This window comes from Marmota flaviventris, chromosome 15 (genome assembly GCF_047511675.1).
Source record: "Marmota flaviventris isolate mMarFla1 chromosome 15, mMarFla1.hap1, whole genome shotgun sequence".
Taxonomy (NCBI): Eukaryota; Metazoa; Chordata; class Mammalia; order Rodentia; family Sciuridae; genus Marmota; species Marmota flaviventris.
The window spans coordinates 48,144,836-48,161,991 of NC_092512.1; the positions used below are offsets into that span (position 1 = coordinate 48,144,836).

Consider the following 17,156-nt stretch of genomic DNA (forward strand, 5'->3'; position numbering starts at 1 on the left):
TCTCATCTTGAATAAAAATATTTAGAAACTAAAGTAAGAGAGCTTGAAACAAAATCTACATTTACTCAAATTCCCACAGATAGTCATATCAGTGATTAACCCTGAAACTAATCATTACTTTTTAACCACACAATATTCTATTCCCTGATGCATCTTATAGAGCCTGAGATTTTCTAACTCTCCTATCCTCATGCATTTCAAGGCTGGGACCATCATGGAATACAACAAAACTTCTTTAACTCCTACACCAACAAAACCCAACATTGCTGAAGAATACCACACAAAACACTCAGATTCCATTCACTACAAATTCGTGGGCCCTCAACACCCAGTCAGTGTTTTTGTAGCTCAGTGGTAAAGCACTTGCCTAGCATGCATTGAGGTCCTGGGTTCAATCCCCAGCACCAAAAAGAAAAAAAGGAAGGTAGGGAAGGAGGTGAGGGATGGGGGCAGAAGGGAAAAAAAGGAAGAAGAAATGCCTTAAATAGTCCTGACTTCCCAACTAGCACCCTATTAAATCTCACAACCCAATCCCTTAATATTCCAAGTCTCCCATCCTTAGGTAATTACATAACGTTTGTCATCTACAAAGAAATGCATGGAAAATTGAGATCTAGAAATTGAGATTATGAAAAAAAATATTTGGAAGAGGCATTGAGAAGTAAGAGACTCAGAAAGGTGGACACAGTTGGATGATCTGCCTGGCTCCTCAATAAACATTTTTGAGAAGTAGAAGACCTTTTTGACTCTTAAAACTGGAAACTGATGAAGGCATCATTTGAGCTAGAATTCAAAGAATGAGTAGATTTTTTTTGTTTTTGTTTTTGTTTTTTGTTTTTTTGTAAACATTAAATGCTTAGCAGCTACTAGAATGAATGAGCAAAGTTTTAGTGTGAAAGTGAGACCCTGGTTTTCTTCCCTGTTATAAACCCACAGTCAAAGCAAATTTACAACCACTTGCTTCCTTCTATGCGAGAGGAAGAGTTGAGCAATATATCTTTTTTGTGCTGAGACCTTAAAGATCAGCTTTTAACCTAGAGTGGATTTTTATGGCTGAGTTATAAACATCCAAGAACTAAAACCTGACAGTTCCTTAAGTATTGTCACAGCAGTAGATGATGCTTCAGTAATTTTAGCACATTTCAACTTCTGCTGAATACTATGCCTAAAGCATAATGAGATTTGATTTTTATCTGTCTAAACAACACAAAGGGAAGTACAAAGGTTGCAGTTCCATGATGAATTGAGTCTACATAGCCAGCCACACTGGATAATCTATGAAGGATGCTTTCAAAGTAAGACTGACCCAAATGGACTAGCCATTCTGTCAGATAATTGCTAATTTCCATTGCCGTTCCTTGTATACACACAAGCTGTATGATTTTTTAAATATCAACTAACATTTCATAGCAATGTACAAGTACACAAAGAGGATTCTTTTTGTTTGTTTTAATTAGTTATACATGACAGTAGAAAGCATTTATGCACTTTGATACATAGTTGGGATATAATTTCTCATTTTTCTGATTATACATGTTGCAGAATCATATTGGTCATGCAGTCACATATATACATATAGTAATAATGTCTGTTTCATTCTACTGTATTTCCTATCCCCACATTTGTTCCCCTCCCCTCCCATCACCTCCTTCTACCTAATCTAAGGTAACACTATTCTTCCATAGTGCCCCCTACCCCCTTCACCGTCCCCAACCCCATGCCTTACTGTGAATTAGCATCTGCATATTAGAGAAAACATTCAGCCTTTGGTTTTGTGGAACTGGCTTATTTCACTTAGCATGATACTCTCCAACTCCATCCATTTACTGGTAAATGCCATAATTTTACTCTTCTTTAAAGCTGATTAATATTTCATTAAGTATATATACACCACATTTTCTTTATACATTCATCTATTGACGGACACTTAGGTGGGTTCCATAATCTAGCTATTGTGAATTGAGCTGCTATAAACATTGATGTGGCTGTCACTATAGTACGCTGATTTTAAGTCCTTTGGGAATAAACCAAGGAGTGGGATAGCTGGGTCAAATGGTAGATTCCATTCCCCATTTTCTGAGGAATCTCCATACTGCTTTCCATAGTGGTTGCACCAATTTGCAATCCCACCAGCAATGAATGAGTGTACCTTTTTCACCACATCCTCACCAACATTTATTGTTGTCTGTATTCTTGGTGATTGCCATTCTGATAGGAGTAAGATGAAATCTTAGAGTAGTTTTGGTTTGCATTTCTCTAATTGCTAGAGATGTTGAACACTTTTCATGTATTTGTTGATCAATTGTATTTCTCCTTCTATGAAGTGTCTGTTCAGTTCCTGAGCCCATTTATTGACTGGGTTATTTGTTTTTTGTGTTTTTTTTTGAAAGGTGTTAAGTTTTTTCAGTTCTTTATATATCCTAGACATTAATGCTTTATCAGAGGTGCATGTGGTAAAGATTTTCTCCCAATCTGTAGCCTCTCTCCTCACATTATTGTTTCCTTTGCTGAGAAGAAGCTTTTTAATTTGAATCCATCCCATTTATTGATTCAGTCACATGCATTATATGACAGAATCCTCTCAAAAATCTCACATGGATGGTTAAGATGACAGGTCTTGTTATTGTCCTCTTTGGTCAGAGAGAGGATGTGATTTGCCCAATATTTTATGGAAATGGATGAAGTTAGCACCCAATATCAGTGTGTTTCAAATCAAGTCAGGTCATCAGAAGAGAATGTATAAGAACACTTAATCAACTGGACTTTCAGTAACTCCAACAGTTCCTCTCCTGGGTGTGGAGTGACTATGTTTGCTGTTTTAGATGAGAGATGTAATCGGGGCAGCTACAGCCAATCAAAACAACTTCCGTGCCAGCATGGATAACACCACTGCCTACATGAACACTTACTCCATTCCTCAAATTGTGCAGACTCGAGTTCGGACTTGGTTTGAATATACATGGGACTCTCAAAGAATGCTAGGTAAGCATGACAATTTTCTGATTAAATTCCTGCAAACCTTGTCATATAATAAAAATTAGGTAAGGTAGAAGGAGAGATGAATTGGATTTAAACACAAGATTGAAAAGCAATTAAACGATCTTTAAAGCATTAATTTAGTGTCATGGGATTTTTTTTTCTTTTCTTAAATATGGACCCCTATCTTGCTGGTAAGGCAAATCTTGAAAGAGAATGCTTGGGTTTTATTCAATGCCTACTGGAAGCTAAGAATTACACATTTTGCCTCATATCACCAAAAAAGAAAATTGACACAGCCAAGAAGTGGCCAACTGGAACTCAGATCTATTTCTATTCTCCAAACTCTTGCTTTTTCTATGACATCACCCTTTTCCTGGGAGCAGAGTACTCAGGGTAATAGCAATTTTTTAGGTCATCCCTATCCTGTGGCAAGCACACAGTTCCTTCTAAGAGACCCTTAATAACTAACATTGACAACTAATAATACTATAATACTGGAGTTAAAATAATGTATATTAAAGGGTAATAAAATAAGATGAAGATAATATGCTGATTGACAATAATCAAATTCAATTTTTAGTTTTTCTATAAAGATAAGAATTGATGCCACTGAGAAGTCAAAAATATAATAACAAAGCTACTGACTCCAGTGCAAAAATGAGATTCCCAAATCACAAATGTGCCTAAGAAGAGAAAGGACCCTTTGGTTATTGGGAGTAGGAACTTTTCACCTTTCTGCCACTCTTAAGAAAGTCGAGCCTCATGTTTGGAAACTTTTTCTGATTGACCAGGAACATGCCTTTCTCTTGAGCATCTAAAGATATTTCTGAGGGCATTTCAAGTGGGAAAGAAGCCAGAGAAGGAGCAATGTCTCCTCCCTTGTCCCTTTAGCAGCTGCAGATACTGACCCAGAGCCTTGGCTTCAGAGGTAACTAGATACAAACAGCCCTCAGAAACTAGAAACTATGTTTTATGCAGAAGATGTTCAGATTTAGAATCTATACTGACATCAACATAGGGATATAATATAGCTATTTTTCTCTTTCTAAACAAATATAAAGAAACATCAAAATAATCAGTTCTCATAAACCTTGGGCATACTAAACATTAAGAATAGACATTTTTGTTTATGAAACATTTTGTCAGCCTGAAGGCCCATCATCTAATTCGCGTGTAGAAAAATCTATAATGTATTCACATTCTTTATTGAGTTAATAAGCAAGTAAATAACAATAATTTGAATTTACTCACTTAGCACATTTCTTCTTTAGTTTCCATTCCCAGCTGAGCCTACCTATTAATTATGCTCAATCCAGCAAGTCACTTACAGCCTCTGTGGGTTTCAGTTCTTTTTGTTTTTCTTCTTTCTGCAAAGTAGGAATGAGAACACTTACCCTTAGAGTTGTCATAAGGGTCAAATACGATAATGGGTATGACAGAGCTCTGTACACATTCAAACACCACCTGGCACTCATTATTATCTGCCATCCCTGAGACATTAGCCTGCAAATAATAGAAGCAGAAAACAAGAGCTTCATCCTTTTCCCAGCTCAGCTTGTACACTAGCCTTTGTCTCATGATCATTAAATTTCATATCTACGATTTCAGCAAACACAAAGTTTGGGGATTATTCAATATGTCATCCATTGTAAAATACCTCTTTCCTCCCATGAGCATAATAGTCGTGTTGTGTTAGGTACATAGGTCCAATAGATATAATGAAAATACAGAATGTGATACATGCATTTATTTATAAAACTTTGCATATTATTTTCTTTATTTTTAAAATTTTCTACTTGTACTTTCATTAATTTTTCTGTTTAATGGGTCAATGTGTTTATCTTTACAAAGATGAGTCTGATTTGCTTGAGACCCTGCCGGGTACAATGCAGTTATCCCTCGCCATTGATATGAACTTCAGCATCATCAGCAAAGTAGAATTGTTCAAGGCAAGTGCTTTACAATTAATATAAAGGTACCGTATCAGTTTCCCTGCAATGTCTAAGCTCTTGCTTTAAACGGTATTTATGATATTTTTCCTTATGTTTTAACAAAGTCAAAATAACTTGGAGAATTTATGAGAGTCAAATAAATTACAGGTCTCTCCCCAACAGACAACTTACTCTTTAGAAGCCTCTCTCTTCTAATTGGTGTCAAAGAAGAGTTCTTCAGACTTTTCTTGCATTAATTTAAATATAATTATACTCTACAGTTCTATGTCTTTGCTAGTATGTGCACCTCTTTCCATTTATGAAGATACCTTGGAAATGTATAAGAATCAGGTCCTTGCAGATTATCTCTAGATTGGCCTGACAGAGAATCATGCCTAATCTAGTTTCCTGTTACAAATGCTTTGGATTTAGACTTTTAAAATGGCCAAATTTAAATTTAAATTTAAAGACTTTTCTTTTTCAGGAAAGAAAAAAAATAAGAAGAATTTTTGTCTTAATTTTTCTCTTTTTTTTTTTTTTTTTTTTTTTTGGTATGGGGGATTGAACTCAAGGGCACTCAACCACTGAGCCACATCCTCAGCCTATTTTGTGTTTTATTTAGAGACAGGGTCTCACTGAGTTGCTTAGCACCTCACCATTGTTGTTTCCTTTCTTCATGTATTATACTATATATAAATTTACTTCTCCTTAGATTTAAATCTATCTGTGTGTGTGGCATTCCCTGATTCATCTATTCAGTTAGCTCATTCAAGAAATATTTACTAAGCTCCTACTCTGTTCTAGTCACCATTTTAGCCAGTGGGCATACAATAGTTGAAAACATATATAAATAAATAAATAAATTTTATATATATAATTTATTTATTTATTTATTTATTTTAAATTTCAGAAAAAGAGAATGCAAAATAATATATTACATGAGGAGGTGATAATGCCATGAACAAATTAAACAGGTTAAGGAAGATGAAGGTGGTACTACTCAGGAAAGGCTTCTGGGATGAAATGCTTTTGAGCATTTGAATAGAGGACTGAAGGAGGCAAAGGAGTGACATATGCAGATATGGAGAGGAGAGAAAGGGCCGGGCCAGGGGAATAGCACAGGAGAATGGACAAGAGGAACTCTAAGCTACGAACAAGGCAAGGAGGCCAGAAGTGCCAAAGCCAAGTTAGGATGATGGAAAGCAAGAGAAGCCTGAGAGAAGTACTAAATGGGAGGATGTGGAAGGGGTCAAGTTCATGGAGGACCTGGGATCTGCATTGTAGATTTTGGATAGACTGTACTCTGACTTGTCAAGGCACTGAGGATCTTGAGCAGAAAATAATATGACACTAGTTTCAAAAGGACAATTTTCCTGCTGGGTGGGGACCTCAAGAAGCAGGTGTGGAAGGCAAAGAGATCAAATGGAGTCATTGTAACTACCCACAGAAGAGATGACAGTGATGGGACCCGGGGTAGTAGACTCATCACTGAGAAGGGGCCGAATATTAGCTGTGTTCCAAAGAGGCTGCAGTTCTTGCTGTTTGATGGTATAAACACAGTTAGAAACAAGAAAGGACCTAGGGGGACTCCAAGGATGTAGGCCTGAGGAACAGGAAGAACAAAGATATTACTTTCAAAATAGGAAATTTTAGAGTAAGTATAGATTGAGGTGAGTAGAAAACAACCTTGTTAGGGCTTGAATAATGGTGTCCTTTCCAAAATTTCTGTTGAAATTCGATCCCCAGAGCAATGGTCTTCTGTATGTCATATGGCCTTAGGGTGGTGGTGAAGTCTTAAGGAGTGTGCCTTAAGTGATTACCACCCTTATAAAAAGGCTCAAGGTTAAACCAGGCAAGGCAGTGCAGACCTGTAATCCCAGCAGTTTGGGAGGCTGAGGCAAGAGGATCGTGAGTTCAAAGCCAGCTTTTGCAACTTATCAAGGCTCTAGCAACTCAAGGAGACCCTGCCTCTAAATAGGGGGCCAGGCATGGTGGCACAAACCTGTAATCCCAGCAGCTCAAATGCCTGAGGCAGGAAAAACATGAGTTCAAAAAATAAAATACACAATAGGGCTGGGGGTGTAGCTCAGTGGTTGAATGCCCCTGAGTTCAATCTCGGGTACCTCCACACCCACAAAAAAAAAATGGCTGGGGATGTGACTTAGTGGTTAAGTGCACCTGGTTTCAATCCTTGGCAAAAAAAAAAACAAACGCAAGGTTAAAGGAATGCTTTTCTTCCATATGAGTGCACCACATTCTCCCCTCCAGAACACATAGTGACAAATTCCACCATGGAAGAGAGAGCAGCCTTCAGCAGACAACAAGCCTGCTGACACCTTGACATTGGACTTCTCAGCTGTCAGAACTAAGACAAACAAAGTTCTATTATTTATTAACTATACAGTATATGGTATTTTGTTATAGCAACACAAACAGACTAAGATAGACTTGTTCATTTGAGGTGACTGTTAAGAGTTCCAGATGGAAATTTCAGGTGGGCTGTTTGATTTATTATTCTGAGTTCATGAGAGAAGTCCAAACTGAAACAATAAATTTAGACCTATCAGCATTTTGATGTATTTCAAGCTATGGTACTCAATGTGATCACTTAAAATATGAATGTAGACAGAAAAGAAAATATAATCTACACAAAAGCATATGCCTTGAAAATACATAATCACTATCATACCACTGGAGACAAAACAAAGAAAAAACTATACAATAGAATGGTTAAGCAGAGTTACTCCCAAAGTTAGGTTAACAGATGACTCTGTAGGATACCAGAATTAGGTCAATATCCTAGGACTCTTGTTCATCAAATCCTCGTCTAAATTTCCATCAAAATGTTCATGAAGATATAAAAGGTGTGATATTCAAATTGGCAGATGACACAAAGTAGAAAGGAGTAGTTTAAAACGTGATAATCACAAAATTGAAATCAACTGAATACTTAACACTATGAGCAAAGCCAACAATATTAAACTGCAACAGTAAAAAAGTAAAATTCTAAACTTAGGTCCAAATTAAAATATTACAAATGCGAAAAAAAAGAAGCAATAGTTTTATAGCAATTCATTTCAGACCTAGGAGTTTTACTTGACTTCAAATTCCATGAGTCAACAGAGTTACGTATGAGATTATCTGACATTTTGACATCATATTGGTTTTCCTGATTATTTCAACTACATCGGCACTAACATCACATTGCAAACAACCAATTTTAAGAAGGATGCAGATGAATTTAAGTCTCTTTGGCTAAGGGTATGAGTAGAGGTTGAGTTTTGGGCCACAGAATCATGAAAGAATGACCTTATAAAATTATTCTTCCATAGCAAAAATCAGATCAATGATTGTTTCTAATGGGGAGTAGAAATGGGGACATTGATTAGAAAGAAGTATGACAGAAATTTTGGGGTGAGGGAGTATTGTTTCTTTCTAGTTAAAGTATACAACTTTATGCCTTTGTCAAAATTGATCCAACTGTCCCTTTAGAGCTGTATATTTCACCATATGTAAATTATACTTCCATTTTTAAGGAAGAAGAATGGCCTCCAAAGATATTTTCTAGACGCTGAAGAAGCTGTGGGAGAAAATCCATTCGAGGACAGCAGAAGTTCTATATACTTAAGTTTTTTTACAAAAATGAGACTTTCTCTGTAATGTTTAGCAAACTAGTACCCAGCTATATACTCCTTTTTTCTTTTTTACTTCCATATTTATTTTTTATTGGGGGAGTGGGTAACCAGGGATTGAACTCAGGGACACTCAACCACTGAGTCACATCCCCAGCCGTATTCTATATTTTATTTAGAGACAGGGTCTCACTGAGTTGCTTAGTGCCTTGCTTTTGCTGAGCCTGGCTTTGAACTTGTGTTCCTCCTGCCTCAGCCTCTAGAGCTGCTGGGATTACAGGGGTGCGCCACAGCGCCCAGTTTCTCCCATATTTCTATTGGTGCATTACAGTTGGACATAACAGTAGGATATGATGTTACATATTTGCACATGCACTCAATATAGAAATGATTTGGCCAGTATCACTCCCCAGTATTTCTCCTTTCCTCCTCTCCTCTCTCTCCCTGGTCCCTTTCCTCTACAGGTATTCCTTGGATTTTCATGTGATCCCCTTATCACCTTTCTTTTCCTTTTCCTCTCTAGCTTCCACATATGAGAGAAAACATACAACTCTTGGCCTTCTCATGTAAACTCCTAAAGTGCAGACACCTAAAGTGGAGTAAAACTTTCTGGGAAAACCAAGTTTGGTTCTGTCTCTGTATCTGCTACACAGTGCAATTTCTGACACAGAGCAGTGACTTACTAAAGGCCTTAGAGAGGCAGAGAGTGCAGGAGGGAGACAGGATGCACTGGTACCAATTCTTGAAGATTATGGAAAGTGATTTCCAGTTTCTGAGGGGAGCTCTCCCACAATGGATGCTCCATGAAAAGTAGAAGCATCATGAAAGAGTTTTCTGGTCTTCTGTCAGGTAGCCTATGATAAGGATTCTACATTGGTTATTAAGTCCCTGTAGATAAATGATTTTCACACTGTAGTTTGTCATCTGTTGGGGGTTAATGAATCCAATTAATGGGTCACAACCAGCATATAAAATGGAAGAGAAAATATCAGAATGCATCATGCTAAGAAAGGGTAGGTATTTCTAGGTTCAATGAAATTGTATGTCTTTTGGGTTTTTTGTTTTGTTTTGTTTTAGATATCTTTTTTTAATACTAGGTATTGACTCCAGGAACTTGCACGTGCTAGGCACTCTACCACTGAGTCACATCCCTGTCCCTTTTTATTTTTTATCTTGAGACAAGGTCTCGTTAAATTGCCTAGCCTGACCTCAAACTTCCTGCCTCAGCTTTCTGAGTAGCTGAAATGATAAGTGTTCACCACCATACCCAGCAAGATTGTGTTACTGTGCATAGTGGTCAAAAATGTATGAACACCACTAGATTAAATTGATAGTGTTTTAAAATGTAAGATTTAAAACCTTAATGTCTCTAAAATCTCAAAACCTTAATGTCTATATCAATTGAGAGTGATAACATTTTGGTTTTTTCCTAAAGAGGAAAAATAAGACTTTAAAAACTAATAATTTTTATAGGATTTTCTCCAATTTGGGAAGTTACCAATTTTTCTAATAGTTTCTCCTTTGCATTTACATATGTATTTGAAAATCCATCAAATAACTGCCTCTGATTGAGAAAAAAAATGGTTAAATGTTCATATCTTGCTAACATTGCATATAAACTTAAATTCTTTCATGGCATTTCCATTAAAGACGAAAGCACCCATTTCCATTTATATTTCTGCTCAAAGGAAGAAATTGGTTTGGTTTTGTTTTTTTCCTAAAGTCAAGTGAAGTAGGAAATAAGTAGGAATCTTTCCAAACATAGTTTCATGGCATTTTTTACAAATTGGTTATTTTTTAAGAAGGAAATAGGTTGAATAGTGATCCCATACCCTGTGTCTCAATACCCTTGCATTGCTTCTGAAGCAGTCCACTGCATTCACTGAGAGCTGCCTTTGTACCCAGGGAGCCAAGTGTACAAACGAGGGAACATTAGAAATGTGAGCACAGAGGACACTTAGAAACCTATGGAATGAGAAAGTAGGGGTGTCTGGAGGCTCACACGGGTGTAAAAATATAAACCGCTTCACTAAAAGAGAAGACTTGAGGAGCTAGAGTGTGGGATGCTAACCAAAAGGGAACCTAGAAAGATTAGTTGAAGCCAGGGTGTGTAACATGGGCCCAATTCCTATAGTCAAAGGAGAAAACTGACAAAATAGATTTGTTTTACAAAGAAAAAGTGGTGCTGCATTGAGGAGACCAGAATATCCAGGGATATAATGAAGGGTGACTGTCAGCCATATCTTGAATTCTCCCTGAAAAAGAATCTTCCATATCTCCAAATGGCAGGCAGGAAGAGAGAGAGACAGAGAGACCAACAGATCCAGCACCAAGATTGGAGATTGGCAGTCAGCTTTAATCCTTCTGTTCTTCAGGAGAGAGTTAACAAAAGATACTGAAAGTTTTTAAATGCATAAATATCTCTTTTAGGATGCCCGAAGAGATGTTTTAGTTTGTCTTTAGCCTTCAGCCAAAATTTTTCAGAACTTTCCTACATTTTGTAAATTTGAGAATGAATTCAGATCTTGTGAAATTTGTAAGCACCAGAGAATGATACTGAGTGAAATAAACCTGCCTCAGTTTCACAAAAGACTTAAGTCTTTTGCTTTAATTTTACATTATATTTGAATTAATCCTGGTAGTGCAAATGTGCTTAGATGTTTTTCCTTTTGGTCTTGTAAAATTTTTTTCTATATTAGTGAGTATCACAATGCCCTTTGGCAACAGTAATGTAAATGATACCACAGTATCATAAATTATCTTAAGGGCAATGTTCCATGAAGGTCCTCCATGTTGTCCATAATCCTTCAATTCCAACAAAACTGTCACCTTACACTTCGTATACCCAATTCCTACATGCCCTGAGTACTGTCAAAGCTGTGTGGATGAAATTAAGCCAACTGTTGTTGACCCTGAAGTTTAAAATAAATACATGCGTCTTCACAAAAAGAATAATACTTGCTGCTTATGGAGAGCATGCTGTGTACCACACTGCCTAGTTGCTTCATCACCTTATTTCAGTTAATTCTTTCAGTTGATTCTCACCTAAACTCTTGTTATAGGCTGGATTGTGTCCTCCTCCAAACTTAAAATGTTGAAACTCTAGCCCCCTATACCTCAGAATATCACTGCATTTGGAGATAAAATCTTTAAAGATTAAAATGAGGACATTAGGTGGGTCTTTATCCAATTTGACTGGTATCCTCATAAGAGAAGGAAATTTGGACATGCAGAGAGGCACCAAAGAAGTGTGTACAGCTGATGGATCATTTGAGGACACTGTGAGAAGGCAGCCATCTACAAACTGAGAGAATCTAGACCTGCCCACTCCTTGATCTTAGATTTTAGCCTCCAAAACTATGAGAAAATTATTTTTGTTGTTAATACACTTCTTACAAAAGCTTTGTTACCATCCCTGTTTTACAGAGAAAGCAAACAGCTTACCTGACAGAGGTCACCTACCGAGCTCTATGCAACAGCATAGAGTTAGTTTGATCCAGGTTTTCTTACACGACAGTCTGTGAATTTAACCACTGTTGGATGTTACATTTCAGTTCCCTACCATCTCTATCTAGATAACAGATAAGATAGATGTGTATATAAATCAGCCTTCTGTTACTATGAAATTCCTGACATAGTCAACTTAGAAGGAGGAAAGGTTTATTTGGGCTCATAGGTCCAGAGGTTACAGTCCATGGTCTCTTGGCCCTGTGGCTTTGGGCCTGTGGCAGCACAGTACACCGTTGCCAGAACCATGTAGTAGAGAAGACCCATTCACTTCATGGTGGCCAAGAAGCAAAAAGAGAAAGAGAGAGAAAGGAAGAGCCAGGATCCCAATGTCCCCTACAAGGGCATGCCCTCAGTGGCTTAACTTCCCCCAATACCTCCATAGGCTGGGTACAAGCCCTTAACATGTGGAGCTTAGGGAGGAAATCCAGATCCAAACTAAAGCAATGAGGAACCAGAAGAGGCTTCACAAGAGTCAAAAGTTCATCCTGAAGTGAGCCTTCTTTGGCCATTTTCATAGACTTATACTTGACACATCATGCAGAGATCTAAATTCACATACAGAGATCTAAATTCCTACACACCTTGCCATTCTTCCACTAAAAAATACCCTGAATCACATGTGTTCTTTCCCCTTTAATCAAGGCAGGTAGAATTAGAGTCACAAATTTTCACTAAAGCTTTGCTTCAATCAGTTGTGGTTAATTAGTAAGGTGTGCTGCTTCAACATAGGGTGATCAGAGTTTTCAAATAGCTTCAAGATGAAGAGCCACATTATAATTTTTTTTTTAATTTTTCACAAAATGGCTTCTCTTCCATGCAGATTTTATGTCATTCCAGAGGCTCAGCGCAAGTATTAAACTAATAAGGAGCAATTCATTTCTATAAGATTGGGCAATTTTCCCTCCTTTCTGATGACTTATTATTCTGATTTTGATTTTTAAATATATTTTATCAAATTAAATGCTAGGGAAATCACACTTTGTCTCTGCCACTAAATTACCAGAAATGGGAGAAAATTTAATAAAAGTTCTGTTGCGCCACCTCGTGGTTAAAGATTAAAATTGCATACTTTAGAAACTTGCAGGGTTGGGGGCAGGTGGCAAGCCCACTCAACAGAAGGAAACCAGGGTCCCAGATAAACCAAAATTGGAATGTTGGAACTTACCACCAGTCTGGAAGGTACAATGTGTCTATTTTGCTGCTCTGGTAAGAATACAGACCCATCCCAAACAGCATGCCTTACTGGAACCTGTGAAACAATTTTGATTATGTGCAAATAGTACCTGGAAAAGCTCTAGCTTCTACAGTAGAAAGATGAAAAGGAAACATTTCCATGTGAGTGACAGTCTGAGCCAAGAATAGAATGGGATGGGAAAATGATTTCTATCACTCACCTTGCTGAGCAGTTATATCCTACCAAGATAATGCCATCACCCATTACTCACCAGGGCCTAAAATCAGAGCCATTACAGTGAAACTATGTACCATTTTTACCAAGTGTCATTTTTTACCATGATGGTATCAGTAATAAAAGATTATTGCTAGGCTTTTCAAAGTATTTTGAACAGGAAGCTTATAACTTAGATGAACTTCATTCAACTACACAACCTGAGTAGTTTCTCTGTGTAAGGGACTGAGCTGAACAGTGGGGGGGACCCTCTGTTACTGAATCTATACTGTCTTTTCTCTTCAGGGCCTCCCAATATGGTGAGGAAATTCTAAATAAGCATAAGATAACAAATTTAGTTGTTTCGTGATTATTAAGTGATTCAAACATAGAAAGTGCTGCTATTAGTATCCGGTACACAGAAAGTTATGGTTATTACTATTAGAAACTGAGAAAGAAAATATGCAGTCACAAGAGAGTTGCCACACAAGTAAAATAAAGTTCTTCATGTGACCTTACTTGATCATTCCAGGATGGATTAGATTTATCCTCAGATTTCCATCCAGTTTATGACTTCCTACTTTGTCTCTGTACTGCTCCTGGGAAAATGAAATTATTGTCAGTTCTCAAGGAAATAACTTCTGATGTCTAAAAACATTGGGTGTAGGGTTAGGTCTAATACTATTCAAAACTCAAAATTGATAATCTATGACATCGTGGTACCTGGAAAATTACTGACCATCTTAGACTCTGCTGCTCTCGACAGCTCCCAATTGGTAGCATCACTGGCATACTCAATGTCAAAGCAATTGAATTCAGAATTTCCTGCCCTAGACACATGACTCCACATTTGCTTGTTGGAGGGGAATAGAGTTTAAGATAAAACAAAGCATTCCCTTTTACAATAAACAAAGCTGAGTTGGAAAAAGCCCTGAAGACCACTGCATATACTTGAGGGTGACTTAAATTCACAGTGAGATTGCTGATAATATCTTAAGTTCTGTTTTAAAGAAAGCAAAAAATTAACCTAGAAATAGATAAATCCTATAAGACTAAAAGGGTAATCATTCCAAAAATAAGTTTTACTAATTTTACTGTTGTGTTCAGAGTTTGTAATTATTAAAGAAGAATCTCCTAGGTACAGAAACTACTATTTAACCTATAGATTATGTTTTGAATAAAAACAGGATTTCCTCCAGCTCCTTTCAAATCTTTGGAATCTTTACTCAAGTATGCAACACACAGTTTTTAATTGTCCAAAATGAAATAATTTCTAACAGTATTATTCTGTACATCATCCCATATTTATTTAGTATTTTACATATCCCAAGCCCTCCTGAGACACTGTGGATGCAGCAGTGAATGATACAAACATCTTAACCTCAAGTTACTCAGGATGTAAATAAAAACTTCCTCTGACACTCTGGAAAGTCAATGGACCTCCAAGAGACTTTGATCCTTCATCTGAAAACCAGGACTGATGAGAATGCATTCCTTAATGCCAAGCACCATATAGAGGTTGCAAGAAGTAAACAGGTTAAGTTAGCAAAATAGTAAACTTATTGGAAACATCATGCAATAATGTGTTAATGTTGATATTAATACAGAAAAGAGGACATCTGCAAAATAATGACTATGCTCTGATTTTCTGCAAATCAGAAAAATTCCTAATGATTTCTATCAAAGAAATGCAGCTAAGTCAAAAGGAAAATCAAAACGAAACAAACAAACAAACAAAAAACCCACCCAACCCCAAGATATAGTTCTTTTTAATTATATACAAATGGGGCAAAGTGTATCAAGAAAATAAAGATTTTGTGGAGAAAAAAGAAAAAGATAATAGTTTTCTAACACATCATAAAATAGAAGAATATCATAATGCAAATTTCATTTCACTAAGCATAAATCCAGATGAGAAGGATTTAGTCTTAAAGCACAGCTGCCCAAAGCCAGTGGCACCTTTCCATAAAGCACTAGTTAGGAGATAGAGTCACTTAATTGGTGAAACAAATTCCAAATTTTTACTACATACATTTGCTATGTTCAGTTTGCATGATTTATCCATGTTCTATCCAATTATGTTAACAAAAAAGCCATGTTTAGAATAGTTCAGTGCTTTTCTCTCAGAAAATCCAAAATATGAGCTTAAAAACCATTGAGGTAAGTGCTGTGTGTGTTCCTACTGAGCAGAGCACTAATTGTGTGTGTAGTTATTTTAGGGCTTATCTCCTCAGTTGGTCTAACACTTTCCATTGATTTGGTATCATTTATTAGTCCTTTCTTCCAGTGAGCTCGTCTGAAGGACAGAAGAGGAAAAATGAAATGTGTTTCTCCATGGAAAAAGAGAAATTTTTATTTTCATTCCCATTAAAATTTTAAAGGAATAAAAATTAAATTGAAGTCTCATCAGTTCTTCCCAGATCCACTTTCCATCCTCCCTCTCCAGAGGCAGCCACTAAAATTATTTTTAAGGTTATCTTTTCAATTCTTATTTTTACAATTTTATTTTTATCTGTATAAACATAAACAGCAGGAAGTATTTTGTGTGGTAATTTTTGTGATTTTATAATATTGAATATATTACATTCAGACAACTTCGTTGAGTTTCATTAGGTATATCAATATAAAGATTTGATGTATTTTAACCTCTTTACAATATTTTCATCTACAAATATTTTAGCCAGTGTACTCAAATTTTATTATTTAATCTACCTATACATTGACAATTTCTTCAATTTAGTAGACCCTCTTTATCCATAAGGGATACATTCCACGACCCCCGGTGGATGCCAAAACCCAATAATTATGCCTTTTCAATCTTATCTAAGCACCTATCATACACAGTAGCTGTAACTTTTTCGATTTGAGGTACAACAAACCAGCATGAAGGAGTTTTTTTTTTTCTTATTCACAATTTCATGGATAAAAGATTTGTTCTTACCATATATCTCAGTAATCTCAGCATACAATGAATTTTGTTTCCTTAAGTTGAGAATTTTCACATTTTCACTTAAAAGAAGTGCTTTATGGCTTCTTATTGGCATAATCAAATGGCCTATATCACTTGTCTTGCACTTTGGGGCCATTATTAACTACAATAAGTATTAACTTGAACAGAAACACTGAGACACCACAACAGTCGATCCGATAGCTGAGATGCTCCTAAAAGAATCATGGTGGGTTGCACATATAGCAGGTATATGCTGGGCAAAGGGCTGATTCATGTTCTGGGAGAGACAGAGCTGGAGAGCCTAAGATTTCATTATACTACTCAGAATGATGGGCAATTTAAAATTTATGAATTGTTTATTTCTGGAATTTTCCATTTAGTAGTTTTATCCACAAATTTTAATTACAAATAAAATCAAATATGAAAATAAATATAAGTAGGTTTTTTGAGATCTTCTATTTCTGATCATTTATAATGCACATCTGCTCTATGGGTATGAGCTATTTCCATTACAATAACGTCTCAGACATGTATAGTCATCTCTGTTAATCTGTGGGTTCTACATCTGCAGATTCAAACAAACTTGGATCAAAAATATTAAGGAAAAAAATGTGTTTCTACAAAACATTTACAGACCTTTTTAACTGTAATGATTTGCTAAACAATGCAAGAACTACTTACATAGTATTTACATTGCATTAGGTATTATGAGTAACCTAGAGGTAGTTTAAAGTACACAGAAAGATGTCTGTAAGTTATATGCAAAC

General features: G+C 36.4%; 1 protein-coding gene across 1 annotated transcript in view; it reads left to right on the plus strand.

Annotated features, from left to right (window-relative positions):
- The window catches only part of Cngb3 (cyclic nucleotide gated channel subunit beta 3), a 157,300-nt gene that overhangs the window by 102,850 nt on the left and 37,294 nt on the right, over positions 1-17,156 (plus strand). The window contains exons 12-13 of the mRNA XM_071602432.1: positions 2,823-2,982; positions 4,831-4,928. Of these exons, the coding sequence (XP_071458533.1) occupies positions 2,823-2,982; positions 4,831-4,928 (258 nt within the window). The remainder of the gene's footprint in view (positions 1-2,822; positions 2,983-4,830; positions 4,929-17,156) is intronic.